Genomic DNA, 22,566 nt, shown 5'->3' with positions numbered 1-22,566 from the left:
GTGACCATGCTGTAACCCCACAGATTGGTTTCTATCGGACTTTCTATTTTGTTCCATCTGTTCACATGCCAACTTCTAGGCCACTGTGTGTGCCCTGGGTCACACTCTATCACATGCTGACATTTAGGCCACTGTGTGTGCCCTGGGTCACACTCTATCATAGGCTGGTCTCTAGGCCACTGTGTGTGCCCTGGGTCACACTCTATCACAGGCCAGTCTCTGGCCACTCCCGCAGCTTTGGCTGGTGTGACTTTGTTAGCAAGTTTTGAAATCAGGGAATGTGGATCCTCCAACTCTGCTCTTGCTTTCCAGTGCTGTTCTGGTTATTCAGGGTTCTTTAAGATTAAAAATGGATTTAGGATGGGACTATTCCTGCAAAGAATGTGTTGGGACTTAGATGGGCTCTGCATTAAGTCTGTATGTAACTATAATATTGTTACTCATACTTACAGGCAGAACACTGATACACTTAAATAAAAATAAGTCCGTCTTTAAAAAAAATGCATTATTAAGTTTCCCATCGTGATATACACTAGAGCTTCTGAATTTTTTCTTGCTGTCTAACTGAAATCTTGAGGCTACAAACATGGCTGCCTCTTTGTGACTTATGTGTTCTTGAAGCCATGTTTCAGTTTCAGTGTGTAAGAATTTTGTTTTCTTGGCTAGGTTTCATCTTAAATATTTAATTCCTTTTTTTGTGCTGTTATAAATTTTCTTGATTTCTTTTAAAAAATGTATTTGTATAAGAGTTCATGCTCTCTACTGTACACTTGTAGAGTCAGGCAACCTTGGGTGTTGATTCTTGCCTTCAGTAGTTTCAGACAGGGCATCCCATTGCTTGCTGCTGTGTACACCAGGCTGGCTGGTCTGCAGGCTCCCAGGGAGTCTCCCTTCTCTTCCTCCCTCCCATCTGGCCTAGGAACATTGGGAGATGTGTGCTGCTGTGTCCAGCCTTCTGTGGGACCCAGGAATCCAAATCTAAGTCCTTATGCATGCACAGAAAGCACTTTAACCACTGAGCCACATCCCCAGCTCCCTAGCTTTTAAAAAAGTGTTTATAGTATATAAAAAACAACCATTTTCTTGCATATTGATTTTGCAATCCTAAAATTTTGTTCAATTTTTCATTTCTTCCGATGAGTTCTTTTGCTTTTTCCCAAAACCTGCATTCTTGTGTTACGAACAGAAATCATTTAACTTCTTCCATTCCAAATTTAGGTGTGGAAAAAATACTTATTTATTTTTTTTTAAATGAGAAGATGAAAAATTCATATATTTACCATGTAAAGCACATTTTTAACTGCTGATATGTTATGGAGGGGTTGAGTGGGTTCATAGGGGCATAATCTTGTGAGGTTATTTTCTCTAGTGAGAACACTCAGAATCTGCTTTCTATACAGTTTTCAAGAATACAGTATGCTGGAGCTGGAGAGACAGCACACTGGTTAAGAGCACTGGCTGCTCTTGCAGAGGATCTAGGTTCAGTTCCCAGTATCCACACGACAGCTTACAAATGTCCATAATTCCAGCTCCAGGAGATCTAATGCTCTTTTCTGGACTCCATGAGCACCAGGAATATATGTGTTTCACAGACAGACAGACAGACAGAACACCTATATACTTAAATAAAACTAAGTACATCTTAAAAAAATAATAATATGCATTATTAAATTTCCCATTGTGATATGCAGTGGAGTTTCTGAATTCATTCTTGCCATCTAACTGAAATCTTGTGTTTGTTCCTGGACCCAGCCACAGGACCTGTTAATTTTTATCAAAGTAGCCTCTGTTCTTTGATCTGTCACTTTCTGGAAAGATTTGCTGACTCTCTGGTGTACCTGAGCCTCAGAGTACCTGAGTCTCTGGAATAACAGAGTCCCCAGAGGTACCCAAGCCCCCCAAAACTGAGCCCCTCAGGGTATTTGAGCCCCACTTCCCAGAAACCAAGCTCTCCCCGGGGTACCTGAGACCCTTTAGAATTTCAGTGTATCAACCATGCATTTCTGCTTCTGGAATCAATACTTGGTGCCTTTCTTGGGCTGCAGCAAGAATATTCCCCAAAGGCTTGGTTCCCATGGCAGCAGTGTTCCTAGAGGTGCAGCTTTGGGGACATGATTGGATCACAACACCTCTGACCTCATCGATAGATTAATCCACTGATAGTAGATAGCATGGTAGGCTGATCGGAAGTGACAGACTTACTGGAAGGGAGTCAATTCTTGGGAAATGTCCTTGGGGGCCGTATCTTATCTCTTGCCTCACACCCCTCCCCATTCTTCCTGGCTACCATAGGGAAGCAGCCTCCCCCCTCGCTCTCACAGCAGTTATAGTCTGCCTTTCTCTGGTCCAAAGCACTGGGTTAAACAATGAGTGTCTATAAACTGTCCTTATTTTAAGTTGTTCCTCTCAAGTACATTGCCACACTGACACACACAGGCCACTGACACAGGTCTCTGACACAGGCCACTGACATACATGGACTGCTGATACATGCAAGCTGCTGACTTACACAGGCCACTGGCACACATGGGCCACTGACACAGGCCATGTGGAGAGAACCCTTCCTGTATGAGATGTGTGTGCAGAAGTGCGCTCTGGGTTGGGGAATAGAAGCAGTGTTTGAGCTGTAGGTGTTTCTGGGAGCACGTTCAGAGCTCAGCAGCAAACTAGGAAATGAAACTGAAGGGAGCAGGTACTTTCTAATTTTAATTAAAAACCTTAATTAGCATACAAAATATGACTATGTTCTTTCTGATGTTCCATACATATACTTGAAGGTTGGAGGCATTGCTTTCTGAATATTTCATATATTCATTTTGCTTGGGCACAGGAAGGGACTGAACAGTAAGGACTCACGTGTGAGTTCATGGGTGCCCACCTGTCCCCACTGATGTCCACTGTTGCCTCCCCCACTGCTGCTGCTCCCATCCCCCACATGCTCTAGTTGACATTGTCATTAGAAAATGAAAATCTGTGATTTTGGGGGGAACCATGTCCAGCTGCTCAATCCCACCCTGTTTCCATTCTTAGCTTCTCCCCTATTTAAAAATCAACAGCATCAGGTCACACTTGCCAAGCCTTTGTCACAGTCTCCAGCAGCCATTCCTCCTGCCATCTGCTCCCCCAGATGCTCAGCTGCCCCCAATCTCAGCTCCTCTGTGGACAGTCAAGGGGCCGAGCTCAGCAGCCTTCAGCTCTGTAGCACCAGCTGCCCCCATCCCACACATGTGACCTCACTATAACACATGCTGCAGCCTGAACCCCTGGTACCAGCTTGCTGGCCCAGCCAATCTTGCAATTTCCAGAAACTGGATGTTGCCTGGAAGAGACAGGGGTGTTTCTATGGAGATGTGAAGCAACATCTCACAGCAAGAAGCACAAACTAGTTTGACAGAAGTTGGTTGAGCTCTGAGATTCAGTTGGTTTCAAGTTAGTCCTCACCTTGGAAGTATGTGTGTTAAAGAAGCCTTGGTTGCTGCTGTCACGTTCCCACCTTTGGTCTAAAACAGTTCTCAGATGGTTGAGCAAAGGCCTACCTGAGGCCTGAGATTCCTGGTGTTCTGGGACACTCATGTAATCAGGGCAGGTCCCATGTCTTCACTGAACCTAGTAGGTTATACTCACAAGGAAAGGAAACTCCCACAGCCTACTTCTCTGCCACGTTTGTGACATCGGCATGTGGACAGAGTGGTTCTTGCTAACGCGCTCTATCTTCCTTCCATGCCATCCTCTGAGTTTCAGACGTGTGTGGTGAGGAGGCTTGGATCCAGTGGCCTTGTTCATCAGCAGCTGGAGGCACAGGGGCTTTACTCATTCTTAGGACTGGTGGGATAGTCACTGAAGGAAACTAACAACTTTTCAAACATGTCTTGGGGACAGCACCACTCCCAAATATTTGCTCCCAGCATAAAGCATAATGGAGTGCCACAGCCCTTTCTGGGAATAGCCCAAACCACACCAGAACTCTTTTTTTCATCCTGATAAATTCATGTTAATGAAATTAAAATTCTGTTTGTCAGTCACACTGTTGATATCTGATCAGGTTGGCAACTGGACTTTCATTGTCATGTTTTATGGCTCCTTTACTTTACACTGATATTCTTCTGGTCTCGTTTACAATTCTTCAACAAGAGTTCTCTTATCCAGGGTGTTTTTAAGCATATGAAGCAGGAGGGTGGATGACTGCGGTGCATATGTGCTTACATCCTAGATACAATAGACCACAGGAGTGACTGCCATCATAGGATGTCAAAGAGCACAAAGGAAATAAAGGGTTTATAATAAGGATTTATAACATTCTACTTATTGATATTGCTGTGTGGAGCAAGGGAATATACCCTGTTATTCACTCTTGGGACATCTAAGAATGGTATAATTTAAAAAAATAAAACAGAGGGGCTGGAGAGATAGCTCAGCAGTTAAGAGCACTGACTGCTCTACTAGAGGTCCTGAGTTCAATTCCCAGCAACCACATGGTGGCTCACAACCATCTGTAATCAGATCTGATTCCCTCTTCTGGTATGTCTGAAGACAGCTAAAGTGTTCTCATATAAATAAAATAAATACGTCTTTAAAAAAAATAAGCCAGTGGCTGGGACCCCCAATGTCAACCTATCTCCATGAACAGTAACCCTCATTATCTGCAGTTTTGATTCCACAGTTTAATTACTCAAAGCCAGCTGTGCTCTGAAAGTACTACCTGGAAAGTTCTAGCAATAACCAATGTAAAAGTTGGTTTAAAAAGTTGGTTGTTGAAGCTCCAAGTAACTTGGAGAACTCTTGAGCTCTAGCCCACTTCTGTCTTTCCTGAAATGTGACCCTTCTCTCTTTCCAGTGTGTCCACATGGTATGAACTACTCACCCACTTGTGACTCTGTATCCCTCTGTTATTAGCCTGACTATTGGATTTTGTGTTCAAGTAGTCCTTATATAATAGTTGGAGCAACATCTTAGTGTTCAAACAGTCCTCAGGGGTAAACCAGGTCCAATTCTTCACACTCCCTTGTCCCTCCTTTGCGCTTCCCCTACCCTACCCATGCCCACTCCAGCCATCACAACCCCCTATTCCACATGGGCACTCAGCTCAGCCTCCTACTCTGCCTGGCCTTCCTGTTTAGGGGACATGACAGCCAGCTGAGCAAGCCCATGGGAGCCTAGTCATTCGACATGTTCTCTGTTGGCTTATAAATGATTTTAGTCAACTCTAATAAAAGAAGAGCCTCCTTGAGCTTCACCAGTCTTTGTACCCTGACTGGGGGTTACACTGATAAAGGAAAAATGGGGTGGTCTTTCAACTCCCTCCTAGAGTGTCAGGTTCAGGGTGGAGGACAGACTGACTGGGTTTCGCTCACTGGGCCCTGGGAAGACAAATTTGTCACAGCAGCCTCTGTAGCTACAGGGAATTATTTGGACACATTCATACCTATTCAGATAGCTCACGGTTTCTTGATTTATTATTCTGAGTTCTTCATGTTCGTTTCCTGGCCTCCTCCCCAGTTGTTGCTAGCTGAGTCAGTATTGCCTACAGAACATCTTCTTCTGCTTTCAAATGCAAACCACAGTGGACAGGCATTCTCCGGAGTGGGTAGCTGGGTAATGAGCATGTCCTTCTCTGCCTTGCGTGACAGCATCCATGATTCTGCTCATGGCCTCTTGGGGCAGCTAGAGTGACAGCCTCATCTTGTCTGAGACGTGTGGGATGGAGAGCTTTCCAGGCCACATCCAGACAGCCAGCTCTGCCACTGTCCCCCATATGGCTTATTCATGCCGAGGCCACACAGATGTATGGTGGCCATAAAAGTCCCTGTAAGCTGGTGTGGGAAGAGGAAACAGCGTCAGGGAGCTGCCCCTCCACATCAGATCAGTGCTTCGGAAACAGCCCTGGAGCCCATCGTCCAGGAGTGAACCTGGGTGGGAATTGATTTCTCTAGACTGAGGGGACTCTGACTAAGTGACAGTCACATCAGGTCACCACAGCCAAACCCTGCTGAGATTCACCCTCTGGACTGGTCTCTGCCTGTGTGACTCACCCAGGCTGCTGCCATGGAGTCTTTGAAATCACAGCACGGCTGAAGCTGGTGGCCTCAGAGAACTGTTAGGAAATATCTACGACCTTTCTATTGCTCCCCTTCCTGTACCTGTAGACTCCACTGAAGCATTTGTTAGAAGCCCCGTGGTGCTGCCCCTAGCTCTACTCTGGACACACAGATGTCTTTATGGGGTTCTCATGTCTCTTGCCATGGTGGGGTAGCCTTACTGGTAGGGGCAACTGCAATGTAAGAGATGAGGTACAAAGACTTGGTTTGCTTTGTAAAACTCGTGAGGAACTACCAAAGGGGCATGAAATGAGGACACAGGAAGGATAACAGCTTCTGTGCTCCCTGGGAAGGTCCCTCTATCCATAGTCCTTCAGATACTGTGGTCAGCCACCTTCTAGCAACTGCTGCTGCAGTGTGTTGTTGAGAAACTATATCAAGTCCTTGTTATGATGTCAAAATGCCTGACAAAGGCAGCTTTAGGAAGGAAGGGATTATTTTGCCATACAGTTTGAGGGTTCTGTCCATCATGCTGTGAAAGTCACGGAGGCAGGAACATGAAGCAGCTGGCCACATTGCATTCACAGGCAGGAGGCAGAGGGAGAGAGGGTGCTCAGCTCCCCCCACCCCTGCCCCATCTCTCTCTTACGCAGTCTAGGACTCGCTCTCATTCAGTTAACCCAGTCTAGAAACCCCTTCACAGACCTGTCCAGAAGCTTGTTTCTATGGTGATTCTAAATTCCATCAAATTGGCAATCATAGTGTTTCTCTCATACTCCCAACCTCATAGCAAGTCAGGTTGCAAGAGGCTGACTGACATCTTAGGGTCAAGTCCACCAATCTAGAAGGTCACAGTCTTAGGGTTTTATTGCTGTGAAGAGACAGCATGACCAAGTCAATTCTTACAAGTGGCATCATTTAATTGGGACTGGCTTACAGGTTCAGAGGTTCAGTTCATTATCATCAAGGTGGGAAGCATGGCAGCATCTACACAGACATGGTGCTGGAGGAGCTGAGCGTTCTATATCTTGTTCTGAAGGCAAATAGGAGAAGATTGGCTTCCAGGCAACTAGGAGGAAGGTCTCGCAAAGCCTAGCCCTATAGTGACACACTTCCTCCAACAAGGCCACACCTCCTAAGAGTGTTACTCCTTGGGCCAAGCATATTCAAAACATGATTAGCAAGCCATGAGGAATGAGCCAGTCAGCGGCACTCTTCCCTGGCCTCTGAATCAGTTCCTGCTGTGAGTTCTTGCCCTTACTTCCCTGGATGACAGACATGTAAGCTATAAGGTGAAATAACCCCATTTTCTGCTTGGTTGTTTTTAGTTATGGAGTTTATCACAACAATAGAAACACCCAGTCAGAAATTGTTTTAGTTAGGGTTTTACTGCTGTGAAGAGATACCATGACCAATCCAAGTCTTATAAAGGACAGCATTTAATTGGGGCTGGCTTATAGGTTCATAGGTTCAGTCTGTTCTCATCAAGGCAGGAGCATGGCAGTGTCCAGACAGGCATGGTGCAGGCAGAGCTGAGAGTTCTACATCTTCATCTGGAGGCTGCTAGCAGAATACTGGCTAGGATGAGAATCTTAAAGCCCACGATCTCAGTGACACACCTACTCCAGCAGGGCCACACCTTCTAATAGTGCCACTCCCTGGGATGAGCATATACAAACCATCATAGAAGTAAATCTTAGCCATAGTTCTGCTCCCTCAGTGAGACACTTCTTGTGTTTCCTCATAGGCCCGGCACCTCTCCCCACAAGCCCGCCATCGACTGCATGCTCTGCTCGCCGCCTGCTCCACCTCCATGCTCATCCTCTTCAACCTGGTGTTCCTCGGGGGAATTCAAGTTGGGAAAACCTACTGGAACAGGATCTTCCTGCAAGGTGAGTGGCCTCCAAGCCCTGCATGCTCCCATATGATCTCCTTAGGATGCAGATGTTATTATTGACTTGAGAGTCTTAGGAGAGCCACATTTATGACCTGTGGCTAGCAAGTGTCAGCTGGGAATGGCTCCTGCTCCACTGTGACTGCTACCTGTGTGTAGGTAGCTCATGTTGGCCGCCTGTGATGCTTGGCGTTCAGATGTGGGACCCCAGCTCCCTGGACTCTCCATGCTCATCCTCACCACATCTCCAATGTTGTGACTTCTTCCTGCGCTTCCCAAGTGTCTCTAGATCCCAACCTTCAATGTGCATGAAGTCCAACCTTGTTCCATGTATGCTATGAAGTCCTGCCAGCAAGTCTTCTTGTGCTGTCCTGGAGCTGTGGACCTGGGTCCTGGGTCCAGCTCTATACCTGGATGCGTGTCTCTGAACATCATTACCCAATCAATCTCTCTCTCTCTTTTTAAGCAGACATGTGTGTCTATGTATTTGTAGGCACATGTGTGTGATGGCATGTGTGCACAAGAGGTCAGGGGGACAACTCTGTTGAGTTGTTTCTTTCCTTTTACCTTTACAGGGCCTCCAGGGATAACTCAGGTTACCAGGCTTGCCTGGCAAGCACCTTTACCCACTGAGCCATCTTGTTGGCCCCAACTGTGGGCTAATCTTGTTTCATGCACATCCCTACCCCCACAGCAAAGCTGCATCTGTGGCAGGTAGAATCTAAGTGTGTGGCAGTTGTGAAAACTTTACAGCTGACCATCATTATCTTTGGTCACCACTTCTCATGGGTTGGCACTAAGACATTCTGGGACTTCTGAAAGGTGAGAATAGAATATTCACTGAGCAAAGCACTGTAGGCAGCTCACTGTACTTCCAAAGAAAAGATCCCCTGTTCCACGTCCTCTCCCTATGCTTGAGTTTGGGGAGTCCCGGCTGAGCGGTAGTGGTGGAACTGGACATGGCTCATCTGTTGTCTCTGTGTCGGGGTTCCCAAGGAGCCCCAGACATTTCTGTGGCAGCTCTCTTTTCACACCAGAAATATTTATTTAAGACCTTTGCAGGTGCAAAGGATGGGTGATAGGGCGACCGTGTCCTACTTTTCTTGCCTGTGGCGCAATGATAGGCACATGGAGACTTGGGCAGGGGAGCTGACCTTGGGTTCACTGTCATCTAATGAGAAGGCTCTGATTTCCAGTTCAGTAAATCAAATATACCAGATGTTTGCTGTTTACAAATCACTGTGCGTACAAGGATGGAATGGGAAGCCCGTGCTGCCTGTGATCCCAGCACTCAGGATGCTAAGGGTGAATCCTTGAGAGTCTGAGGCTAGCCTTAGCTACACAGTGAGCCCCTGCATCTAAGGAGTGGTGGGACAGATAAAGAGACACAGATTATAAATATGGAAGCCAAATACAAATGTTTTCCATGTGACACTTGACTGGGGTAACTGTGCAGATGTCTGAGTGAGCTGCTGGAGGCCAGTAGGCAGAGTGGTGGGCTTTCTGTAGCCGGTGGCTATTACCCAGGAGGGTGTTTAAGCTGAGCACCAAGAAGGCCAGAGAAACTCATGATGGCCGCCGTAGCAGAAACTCCATTCTTGGCGGATCTTCACTGTACGTGTTCATTACTCGGGGCTGAGGAAATGGGTCAGCAGGTTCAGGTCCTCAGTAGCCATATAAAAAGCTTGTATTACCACACATGTACCTGAGACTCCAGAGCTTTGCTGTGGGCAGGCAGGGGGTGGTGGTACAAAGGTAGGGATAAGAGGGTTCCTGGGGCTTCTAGCTGCCAACCTAGCCTGGTTTCAGGTTCAGTGAGACATCCCATTTTAAAGGAATGAGGCAGAGAGTGATAGAGAAGGACACTTGATACTACCCCATGGCCTGTAACACATATAAAACCTATACATACTCACATATGCACATGTGCCTACCTCCTACACATGTGGTTTTATTTCTCTCACAGTTTGTCACAAACCCAGTCATTTTTCTAAGCTATAACTCTAAGACTTAGAATGTTTGGTCAAGTCTACATTCTTGTCTTGGCATCAGGGAAGAGAAGAACATGAGGCCAGTGGGCCTGATACTGAAGAACTTAGATGTGACATGTGACGTTTCTGCTCATGTTCCATTGGCCAGGACCAGTTAAGTTACCATCCCAGGAGCCAGGCTGGAGCTATGGAAAGCAGGCAGGTATTGGTATGTAGCAGTAGTCTGTGTCACCCAGTCACCCAGCTGGAGATGTCCTAGAGGCTTGGAAAGCTTGAGTTCGATTTGAGGAAGAGGGAAGACCAGTGATTGATACATGAAAATCAACTGTAGTCAAGGCTGTGGGAATGGACTCAGAGTCAGGAGCTAGCTGCCTGCAGTAAGAAGTTGGGGGCAGACCTGGGATATGTTGGTGCTGAATAGGACAGAACAAGATCTACCGAGTGCCCTTGCTGCTCCTGCATGGCAGGAGGCTCATAGCTGTGCTTGCCTGGCAGGCACCCTGTGGATCTGCCAGCATATGGGGCCAGCATTCTGTGTCCTTCTGTGGCCTGTGGTAAGACACAGTGTTTCTGCCCTCCTTGGACTCAGGAGGAGCAGGGATTCTGATTCTTTGTATAAGATTCTGCAATCATTTCTCTTCATGTTTCTGAAGCCGGGAGCTCTCCAGATAGATAGACAGACCTTCTAGGATCTTGACCCGTCTGTTTCATGGGAAGCTTTAGTCAAGCAATGTCTGCTGGGACTTTGTCAGTTGCCCCATAAACCATTTTCTTGTTGAGGTTTTTTTCCCCCCCTGAATTCCTGAGTTTTAGGTCTCTCATGGAAAGGAGTGAGCCTGATGGTGGCAAATCTCCCATCCTGGCAAGCCTGACTGTCTCATAACCTGATAGAGATGGCTGTTATAAATATTCATATTTAGGTACAAGAACTAATTAATGAGTTGGTAGTATAGAGATGGCTGTTATAAATATTCATGTTTAGGTACAAGAACTAATTAATGAGTTAGTAGTATGTGTCCTCAGGTCCTGCTGGGGGGTTAATAGACAAGCATCCTAAAACTGAAAGAGAAAATCTGACTTCTGAAGTCATCTGGCCCCTGAGGACCCCCAGAAGGACCTGTTACCCTGTACATGTAGCTGCTAGTGGATGTATCAGGACCTCCTGACACATCCTGCAGCTTAGGCTTCTCGGACCTCTGCCTTTGGGTGTAAGATCAGTTCCTATTGCTCTAAAACTCATCTCTCTACACAGAGATGCGATGTAGATGTCAGGAGACCTGTCTCCAGGGAGTGGCTCATATTCAAGCTCATATTCTAGACAGCAGGGTTTGACAGACATCCCTTCCTCTGTGCTGTGATGGCATGGGTATTGCTGCAGAGACAGAGAAGCCCTTAATCATCCATGGATCCCAACTCAAGGAGTCAAGCAGCACAGAGAAGGGACAGAGATTATTAAGGGTTTGCAAATGCCATTGTCTTAGTTTCTTTTCTGTTGTGATAAAATACCAGACAATACCACCTGCTACAAGTACAGTCCATTTATGGCAGGAAAGTCATAGAGGCAGGAATTTGACATATCTGGTCACAGTGCTTCTGCAATCAAGCAGAGAAATGAATGCCTATATTCAGATTGCTACCTCCCACTTAAGAAAGTCCTGGCCCCACCCTACAGGGATAGTACTGCCCTCCTTTAGGAAGGGTCTTCCCCAATTAGCATAAGTAAAATAGTCTTTTCCAGGCATGCCAGAGGCTATTTTACTGTAAACAATTCCTCACAAGCATGCTTGAAGACTTGCCTCCTAGCAGATTCCAGTCCTGTCAAGCTGGTAGTCAGCATTAACCATCACACTACTGCGTGGCATTTCCTGGGACGATATGAACAAATATCTGCCCACCCCAGACACATTGATGACACTTTGAAGGAACAATCCCACGCAAGTCTAGCTTAGTGATCCAGTGAGTTCAACTCAGTTACTTATGATGTGAGGTTTCTTAAAGGGGTATGGTAGACTCAAAGACAACTGTACCACTGAACAGCCCACCACAGCATGGAGATGACTCACAGAAGCTGCATCCCTGGAGCTCCTTCCCCCTCCCCGCCCCCCCAGCAGCCCACAGGCAACTCCAAAGAAGAGTCTCCTCAGGCCCACAGGCGATGCCTGCTGCTCATACCATCTTGGGAGGGGACTTTGTGACTCTTAACGTTTTGAGCTTCTGGGTCTTGTAGGTCCCTGGCTCTTGAGTCATGTGACCCCCCTCATCTAGGAGTTCACAGTTAGGGACACATATTTCACAGCAAATCAGATACTAATTCACACAGATACAAATTTGCTAATTCTGCAGGGATATGGAAACTGTAGATCCACAGTTGCCAAATCTAACAGAGACGGGCGTACCCAGATACACGCTTACTAATTTCTACTGAACATGACTGCATGCATAGATAAACGCTCACTAATTCTCTGGGAGTCATTTCCCACCCCTCTGATGTTCCTACAAGTATCTCATGGGGTAGCTTGGAAGACTGACCTCAGAGCCAGCATCTCCCTGTCTCTAGTGCCGTAAACCTGACTACAGTCAGCTGTTTTAAGCTGCCAAGGTTACTATAGTGCTCCTATAGCAGCCTTCATCCTGGACTCTGGGTGAGAGAGGAGGCTGAGAGACTGGGTCTGCTTTTTCTACTGTGCACCTTCCCTGCTCTGATACAGAATGGAAGATAGACATGCCTGGTAAAAACATTGGGGTCTGGTGTGTGTAATACTCATAGCATTTTATCAGTAAGACTCGCCTCTGTTGTTGAGATAATTTAGCAGAGAGTAAGGATTCCATGCCTTCATCTCTAATATTAGTGTGTGTGTGTGTGTGTGTGTGTGTGTACTATTTAAACATGCTTTAAGTGACTTAAAGTTTTACAGATTTAAGGAGGTTGTGGCTGGGGGTCTTATGCCACTGGCTTACTCCAGGATGAGCCACCCTGGGTTATATTCAGCTTGCTCTAGGATGGGCTACTCTGGGTTATGCTCAGCAGAGACAAGCTCTAGGATGGGCTACCCTGGGTTATGCTCAGCTTGCTCTAGGATGGGCTACCCTGGGTTATGCTCAGCTTGCTCTAGGATGGGCTACCTTGGGTTATATTTAGCTTGCTCTAGGATGGGCTACCCTGGGTTATTTTAGCTTGCTCTAGGATGGGCTACCCTGGGTTATGCTCAGCAGAGACAAGCTCTAGGATAGGCTACCCTGGGTTATGCTCAGCTTGCTCCAGGATGGGCTACCCTGGGTTATGCTTAGCTTGCTCCAGGATGAGCTACCCTGGGTTATGCCCAGCAGAGACAAGCACAAAGCACTGCTTATGTCGTATTTGCTTGCAGAAGTTTTGTGATGGAGAAGCTTCAACCTTCCAGGCTGGTGTGAGCATTGATTTCTTCAGCAGGCAGCTGTTGCGTTCTGCTCTGTAAAGATATCAATGAGACGTAACTCTGTTTTATGGCTTTTCCTGGGGAGACATAAAGAGACGTCTATTCATACCAGATAGGTTACTCACAAACCAAGAAAGGATTCTGTCCAACCTCCCTTAGTGGAACCAGTGAGTTTGCTGGGGTTACTTTCATGAGCATAGGTGACACAGATCTCTCCAACATTAGCTTCACACGTTGGCACACACGTGCAGGTGTGTCTCCCCACACACCTACGCACACATACATGCGCTCCAATACACAGATACCTGCATGTAGAGCCCCAATATCCTCTTTCCTGACTCCTTGCACAATTGCTTGGGTATACCATGTACACACACAGACACACACAGACAAACACACATTTGTCTTCCTTCTTCCTTACCATCTCATATAGCTCGGCAAACCATGACTCAACACTTAACTCCGAGGAGTTAACTCATAACTCTCACTTAACAGGAGAGGCTCCTTGCCCTGAGGAACCTGGTTCCTTTCCCTCTGGATTCCAGTGGGGGAGGGGAGAGGGTGCTGTTGTAAATGTCAGAACCACAATGTTCCCTGAATCTACTTGCTATTTCTAGTGGAGAGAGGAGAAAGTGTATTTTGTCCCTGGTGGCTAGCTTGTCCAGACAGTTTATTCATCTCCTGATGCAAATGCTTCTAGACAGGAACTTTCTTTAAAGGCAAACTGAAGTGTGGCACTGAAGATCCAGGGGATCTGTGGTGATGTAAAACTCCCTCCCTCCCATCTTCTCAGGTTCTTGGGAGTGAAACTTCGCTCATGATGTCTTTTGCATGAGCAAAGACAGAGGGCAGATGTCAGCATCTCCCAGGCTTTTTGTGAGAGAGGACTCATTCACTGGACCTCAGTTCAAGTGGGGCTTCTATCTCCTTAGATCTAGACACTAGAGCAGCATTTCTCAACCTGGGGGTTGCAACCCCTTTGGGATGGAACTACCCTTTCACAAGGGTCGCATATCAGATATCCTACACATCAGTTATTTGCATTACAATTCATAACAGTAGCAAAATTAATCATGAAGTGTCAACAAAAATAATTTTATTGTTGGGGGGGGGTCACCACAATATGAGGAGCTGTATTAAAGGGTCACAGCATTAGGAAGGTTAAGAACCACTGCTCTAGAGGGTTGATGATATAGGTCTGCCCACCGTGACCGTTCTTGGCATCTGCTCTGGTTTCACTTCTGTTGCCATGATAAAACACGCATACCAAAAGCAGCTTATGGGAGGAAATGATTTATTTCAGACTACTATTCCAGATTGCAGTCCATCACTGAAGGAAAATCAAGATAGGAACTCAAGCAGACAGTCCCACCACAGGTACCATCAAGAGCAGAGAAAAACAAATGGATGCCTGCTTGCCTGCTCTCATGGACCCCTCTCCTGTCTGACATGGCCCAGGAGTCCCTGGGTGGGGTCTTCCCACCCCAGTAATCAAGACAGTTCTCCATAAGCGTGTGCACAGGCCAACCTGCCCCAGACCAAGGCGCTCAACACAGCGAGAATTAAGCATCACAACATCCGGATTTAAGGCTGTGAGATGCGTTGGCTTCTCTGCCTCCTGCCACATTGTCACCCATGTCCCTGGGCGTACGAGGTGAGATGTGAGACCCGGGCATCAGGGTACCTGGAGACTCACTATCACTGGGGGAGTTTCTGAAGTTGCTAGGGATGACGTCCAGCCGGGATGCCTGGAGATGGTCTCTTCTGTGCTTGTGTGTGAAACCTGCTAACCAGGGGTTCTGTGAAAGAGGGGGACCTTGTAAAGTATCTTTAAACTGGACTCCTGCATAGATGTGGTTGATCAGGAAGGAGTGGAGTGATTGTGTATCTTTGCTGGTAGTTAACCCTACAGATTTAGAACCCTTTTGTTTTTATTAACTGCTGACTGCTTATTGCCGCCACCCTCCATCTTCCTGTCCCCAGTCATTCAACTGCAGGGTGCTGTTTGGTGTCTCTGGGGATCATTCCAATTCCTCTTATACCTTCCTATAAGATAAGGTGAGGGAGGGGCTTGATTTTCCTCTGCCAATTGAGACAAACTGAGAGTGAGATTTCTTTTTAGGAAAAGCTGTGTGTTTTTATGCATATGTATGTGTGTGTGTGTGTGTGTGTGTGTGTATACATGTGTGTGTCTAAGTTGACAGTGTGGAAACCAAGTCTTCAGCATGGTCCATACTGTTTATTCTGTATGGGTGGGTAATCCTGCTAACCACCCATGGTAAGCAAACTTCTCCTGCTAATCAAACCTACTTTGAAAATGGCCGGCAGAGACCCAAGCTGTGCTTTGTGTTCTTTGCCCACTTCATTGTCAATCCAATTCCTGCCTCAAAGAAAAGAAGTATTGATCTAGACTGGGCAGTGTTTGGGGGTAGAGTTTGTCAGTCAGCCACTGGTGTGTGACGTCACCTCAGAGACGTCACCATAGCTTGAGCAATGGCTGCTCAGTTCACCAGCCTCTGTGACTAGTGAAGGCTGGCAGGCCTAGTGCCACCTCTTGAGTGTATCTGTGGTCAGCCTTGGTTTAGATTTACTAGCCGAGAGAAAAGATGACAGAGCTCCTAGGGAGATCTCATCTGTCATGGTGATCCATGTTAGGTTAGAGAGCATCAGCTGTCTGGGAAAGAAGCTCAGTGGGAAGCACGAGATGAGCATGTGCAAGGCCCAGAATTTACTTCTTTCCTAGGACTAAACAAGCAAAACAGAAGCCAAACTAAGGCAACACTGCACTAACCTGGCTTGGTGGCCACTGTCACTCCAACACCCGTGAAGGAAGAGCGGGAGTATTACTATGAGTTTGAAGCCAGCCTGGGCTAAATAGTAAGACTTTCTCTTAGAAAAGTAAAAGTAAAAACAAAAACCTTAAATATAAGGATAGCAGTAAGTGAGGAGGCTGGGTAGAGCTACCCACCACGGCCATCCAGGAGGCACTGGCAAAACTGATTCCAAGGCAAAGCCAGGGCCTCTCAGGGACTCCCAGTGGTCTGGAGTTCCTGTAGGCTGGAGTGCAGGAAAGCTGTGGATAGTTTCAAGCAACAACAAAGCCCAAAGGCCAACCATTGCCTGCTTGTTCACCAGTGTCTTCAGCATCGCCCACTAACTGGGAGTGTTGATTTTGTAGAAGACAGTAAATAGTGATGGTGGGAAAGTACATGTCGCCCTGTGCCAGGCTGGCAGGGGGAGACAAGGCAGAGTGGATGCAGTACATGGACCAGCATCCAGCAAGCTGTAGAGCCTCTGCCCCCCGGAGCTTACCCACTGTAGCAGCCGCTGTGCCTTGGGCTTTCTTTGCCCTCTGACCGTGGTAACAGCCCAGCTGCTGCCCTCTCCAGCACAGAGAAGGAGGCAGCTGCTAATTTTAGACACCGAGTACATCTCCAGGCAGCACGACTCACAACTTACAAAAAAAAAATTTTTTTTTTTCTGGTGGCATGTTCATGTGACCCCAGATAACAAAAGAAGAAGGAAAAAAAAAAAAAAAAAAAAAACAACCAAACCTTCACCTGCTAAAGGAAAATCGAATCCTTTGTCTTAAAAACCAATCTTTTATGTCATAGGACCATGTCCTTTTGCTGAGGGAAATCTCCTGGGGGACCAGGGGCTTGTCCATAGCAGAAGCCTGTGACCTGTGCCTTTGAAGGACAGGAGGGAGGCAGGAATGAGGGATCAGCCAGGGCACTTGTGGAGATAAGTCGGGGCTTCTTTGGGGTTGAAACACATGGGGTGAAAGACCAAGAGATGCAGCATTTCATTGACAAACCTGGTCTCTCTCCTTCCTGGTGTGTGTACATTGGGTAGATGAGGCCACTCTAATTTGTTTTGGGAAGGTCTCAGGTGGGAGGCGCTTACAGCAGGGCATTTGCATTCTGAATGTGTCAGATCACGTAATGTTCGTGCAGCTGGGATCTGAGACTGGGTACCTATGTGGTTCACTATGAGAACGTTTCCAAAGGGAAAGGTGGGCCTGGGAGATTAGGGTGAAGTGAGAAACTCTAAGGGCCCAAGGCTGGGAGAGTTGTGACCCTTGTCAGGCCATTTACATGGTGCCCACCTTATGTCTGCCTTCTTCCTTGCTAATACATCTAGGCTTTTCTGGAGCATGCTCAGTCCTTACATGGATCCCTTGTTCAGCTTTCATCATCTTGAGTATCTTTCATATATTAATTTTGATCTCTCTCTCTCTCTCTCTCTCTCTCTCTCTCTCTTTCTCCCCCTTCCCATCCCCTCTCCCTTCTCCCCTCTCTGTTCTCCCCTCTCCTCTCCCCTCTCTGCCCTGCTCCTCTGTAACAGAACTGAGCCTGGACATCTCCTGGCCACAGAGACCTGTCTTTGGAGCCCTGCTTTTCTCTCAGCTTGCTTTGTTTTATTCAGCTAGAAGGAATCAGATAAATTTAAACTTAACGGAATTGATCCTGGTCCTGTTTTGAAATTCCCTTTGTGTTCTTGGCACAATGTCATAAATATGAGAATATTTAAAGCCTCTCATCGGCGTGGCTGTGCCCAACAAGATGTCGGAAGTGTTAGGTCATACCTTCTGCATCGGTCATCAGTGGGGTCCTCACTAAAAGAGGTGAAAGCACACAGTGAGGAAATAAGAAACACAGGAAGCCTCTCAGCCTACCTGGGCCAGGAGAGAGGGGACAGTGACCAGGGGAGTCTGGCATGAGGCTAGGACCCCTTAAAAGAGAAAAGTGATGGAAACAGAGGTGTCTCCAAAGTTCCTATGTCCGTTTCATATGGCCAGAGGGCACAGTGATCATGGTCCAACTGACAAAACGGGATGTGGTGTTTGGGGACAAAGCACTCTGGGGACAAAAAAAAGTGAGTGGTTCTGGTTGGAGGCAAACCCATCCTGGGTTTACTGTTGCCCTTGGTCATCACAGAGGAGGTGGCATCAGAGGTGGGCTTAAGGATAGGGACACAGACACAAATGCAGGAAGATGTGGTTGCTCATCCAGGAGCTGGAAACTTCTGGGGTCAAATGGGCGAGGATGTGAGATGAGGCCGGTGAGTCCATAGATGTGCTGAAGGGCCCCAAGAATGACCAGAACACCGGAAATCAAGCCCCTTGCTGAGGACTTTGGGGTGTGCCCGTAGTACTCTGGGCTCTGCAAGGGTGACAGGATTCTCACTTTTGAAGCAAGCATCTATCTGGATAGCAAGTGGATCTGCACCAGAGGCAGGGGGACCAGAAGGAAGCAGTGTGAGGGAGAATGGGTCCTGCACTATGGTTGCCAGGTAACAAGGACTGGGAAGATGGAGGGGGCTGCAGGCTCTCAGCTGGGTCTTCATAGTGTGCATAGTTTAGTGGTTGTGGTAGCTGATCTGGACAGAAATATTCCAGATTTCTTTATTGATTTTGATAACCTGCCTTAGAACAGGATTTTTTTCTGAATTTTGGGAAAACAATTACCAGGAGATTTCCACTCTGTTTTCTGACCTTTGATTCTGGAGACTGAGGGGGTTGTGCAAGTCCAAGGACAGAGTCTTTTGAAGTAGGCAGCTTTGCTCTGTCTACTGCCCGAATGAATGCACATTTTTTCTAAAGGGGCTTATTAAGAGTTTCTTTTTCTTTGTGGACGTTTTCCAGGTTTATTTGACTTTCCTTCTAAAAAAATTATCATAATTGGAGTTTCTTCTTTTCTGCTTTGTTTTCAGTATTTTAAGCCCACATTGTCTGTATCTGCCCAGTTGCTTCTTTGCTACTGAATCTTACCCAGTGCCCCTTTCCTTATGTGCTTGGGCATCTTTGGCTGTGTGCTGCCATTATCTGGAAACCCTGTGAGGTGTTTCTGAGGCCTTACACGAAGGTGCTATCCCCTAGGCCATCCCTGCATGCATTTCTGGAACACACAGGGCTGGGCATGGTCACATCTCCCTAAGGAGGGATCAGTTCCCTCCCTGTCTCCTTAGTGCCAGGAGCCTGGCTTGCTTCCTGTTTACCTGAGTGGTGACCACACTCCTCTGGGTCTTGGCTGTTGTTCTTTTGTAACCCATCTGTGAGCTCTGGACTTTGCTAACTCTACCTCAGAGATGGCAGCACAGATAGAATCTAGTCTGGACAGGTAGGAGGCAGGCTAAGGATGCCTCTTGCTTCATTGGGGTCCCACTTTAGTTTTTTTATCATCTCATTATCTTGGTTACTTACATCAACCAGCTTTAAAAATGGATTTATTTATCTGGCAATTTCAAGTTTTATTTTCCTTTTACTTAGAGAATTGTTCAAAACAACATTATCAGAAACAGACATCTTAGAGACAAAAAGCTTTCTGTAGAGACCCTCGTATTTGCTTGAGTCAAACATGCCATTTGGACTGTCCAAGAAATGACAGCACACTTCCAGTGTAAATAGGAATTGCCAGAGAGTGCTGTTCATGTGTTCCAGAGGTTGCTGTGTCTCTGGTGTCCCTGGGTTCTGAATCTCTGTTATAATCTATTTGGAAGTGGATGGTACAGGGCTTGAGGGACAGACACATGGAGTGTGAGACCTGGAATACTGCACCCAACCTCTCAAACATGTGAACTAAGAAAACACCCAGCCCACAGGTGATAGGAAAGTCACCACTATAGCCCATTGTGATGAGTCATCTTGAGTGGCAGCTGACAGAACTCAGAGTCATCTGGGAGACAGTTCTGAGTGTGTTTGTGTGGATGTTTCCAAGGGTTAACTCTGCAGCCACCTAGACCCTGTCTAGGAACACAGACTAAATGAAAGTGAAAGGGAACAGGAGGCTCCTAACTGTGTACACCATGTGACAAGTCACCTCCCCCTCATACCACTATGATGGACTTCAGCTTTGATGTTACACACAAACAAACCCATTTTCCCCAAGTTGTTTTTGCCACAGCAATGAGAAAGGCAAGGGATATAGTTAGTATTGATAGTGTTATGTTAGCATTATTCTGCTTCGAGGTCCCCCCCTCTTGTTACTGATGTCCACATGCAAGAGCATTGGACCCCTACCTGATGCTGTATACAAATGACAACTTTAAATGGATCAAAGCTTAAGTGCAAGAATGGGATATATCAAGCTCTTAGGGAAAATATGGATGATGACTGAGCATGTTTTCTTAGCTATGGCATCAAAACACAGCAGCCAAAGAGAAAAGCAGATCAACTGACATTATCAAAACCAAAAACGCATGAGGTGCTGATGCAGGAGGATTGCTGAGAGTTCCAGGCCAGTCTGACATACTAAGTGAGACTGTCTTCAAAATACAATGAAATTTTTAAGAACTTTTTTTTTTTTTGCTTTAAAGACATCATCAAGTTACAAGAACACAGTTAGAATGAGGTTTTGCAACCCATGTATCAGATAAGGACCTTCTAACTGGAAACTGTAACTCCATTGAAAATAGAGAAAGATTCAGGGTAGGGTCCAAGGATGATGTGAAGAGAAAAACCAGGGAAAGACTCAACATCTCGAGTCATCTGGAGAAGTCACCTAGACAATGAGTGGGTTGCCACTTTACAACATCTAGGATGAGTATTAAAAAAATGAACAAAAAGTAGGAAGTAACAAGGGTTGCTGAGGATGTTGGGAAAATGGAGGACTCATCTACTGTCAATGAAAATAGAAAATGGCTTTGTCAGGCCCTTAGAAGTTCAAATACAGAATGACATAACTCATCAATCTCTTCTTGGTTATCTGTGCAAGAAAAATAAAAGTGTGGGTCCATACAAAAACTGGTATGTGTGTGCCCATGGCACCATTGCAAAGGACAGTCAAACATTGGGCCACAGAACAGTAGAACAGAAACGTGTGGTATGTGAAGGATTTCTCAGAATGCTACTAGAAACCACTTAAGAATAAACAAAAATTGGTCCGTGTTCTGAAACTTTTCCTGGGGCCAGGTGAACAAATGTCTATTCATCCTAGATGGAACACTGGCTATGGACAAAATAAACACACACACACACACACACACACACACACACACACACACACACACGCAATGTATGCATTCACATGCATTTATACATGCACACACATGCATGTATACATGCTCACACATGCACAGGCATGCACACACCCTAACCAGTTCCACCTAGACTGGCTTAGAGAACCAGTGAGTTTAATGGAGTTTCCCCACAGAATCTTGGGTGACTCAAAAGCCTCACTGAACAGCCTACCCCATCACAGTGACACCTCACAAAAGCCTCATCAATGGTACCCTGCTAACTTGTAGGCAGCGCTACTGAGTCTCCTCCTCCGGCCTGTGTAACCTTGGTTGTGGATCTTATAACCTTCTTGGTTCTTGTAAGCTTTGTGAGTCTCCTGAGCCTCCCTTCTGTTGCCAGGAGAGAATTTTTAGTTGGAAGGAAATAGCTACATCACAGCCAGACTTGGCCTTTTTGTCTTTTCCTCTATGCATTTGTCTAATTGTTCATCTGTCCATCTCCCTATCTACTCTGCCTTAACCCAGCCCATTAATTTATCATGCACCCTTCTTCCTGTCTCATGCAATTCTGTTTTTCTCCATCATTTCTCATCCTGTCAATCAAAAATAATGTTCACAGTAATAATTGATGCTCAAGACCAGGAACCATGCCATTTGTTGCTTTTTATCATGCTACTCTGGCATCTTTAATGTCCTTGTGCTTCATAACTTAGCATAAGGTGACTTTGCCTGGCTCTCTGGGGGATATGTTCTTTATCAATCTATCCAGAAACAGATGGACACCTAGAAGTGAAGACCATTAGACAGATCCAGACTTACAGAGGAGGCAGGGGTGCCAGGATCACATCTTGGCCCTGCTGGATCTTTAGGGTAGTGTGTAGAAAACCATGAGAACTCAGTGTTAATATGTCTAACTTGCTGCTGCCTTCTGCATGTGGTTTCGTGCAGGTTGGATGCCTAGTAGCTGTGTTCCTAATTATTTACACAATGTTGATGATTTTGAAGTTGACCTGTTCTGAAGCAGCTTCTGTCATGAGTCTACCCCCTCGGTGCCACCATTCATTGCTGTGGTGTCAGCTGTTCTCTTACCCCACCTCCAGCACAGCTGTTGTGTACTCTAATGTCTTTCAGCCTCACCTGGACAGCTTATTTAAAACGTGGTCACTTTGCTCTTACCTGTAGGAGATTCTGATGGAGCAGGCTTAGGACGACCCCAGGAGCCTTTACTGTAGAGAGCACCTCTGTGATTCCAGTGTATCACTTGGGAGAAA

General features: G+C 46.4%; 1 protein-coding gene across 1 annotated transcript in view; it reads left to right on the top strand.

Moving 5' to 3' along the window:
- The window catches only part of Hhat (hedgehog acyltransferase), a 261,641-nt gene that overhangs the window by 212,894 nt on the left and 26,181 nt on the right, over nt 1–22,566 (top strand). Inside the window, exon 11 of the mRNA XM_021171103.3 lies at nt 7,783–7,927. Within this exon, the coding sequence (XP_021026762.1) occupies nt 7,783–7,927 (145 nt within the window). The remainder of the gene's footprint in view (nt 1–7,782; nt 7,928–22,566) is intronic.

The sequence above is a fragment of the Mus caroli genome, unplaced genomic scaffold, assembly GCF_978045245.1.
Source record: "Mus caroli unplaced genomic scaffold, Mus_caroli_1 scaffold_1, whole genome shotgun sequence".
In the NCBI taxonomy this organism is placed as follows: domain Eukaryota; kingdom Metazoa; phylum Chordata; class Mammalia; order Rodentia; family Muridae; genus Mus; species Mus caroli.
This window is presented reverse-complemented; position numbering and strand designations above follow the sequence as displayed.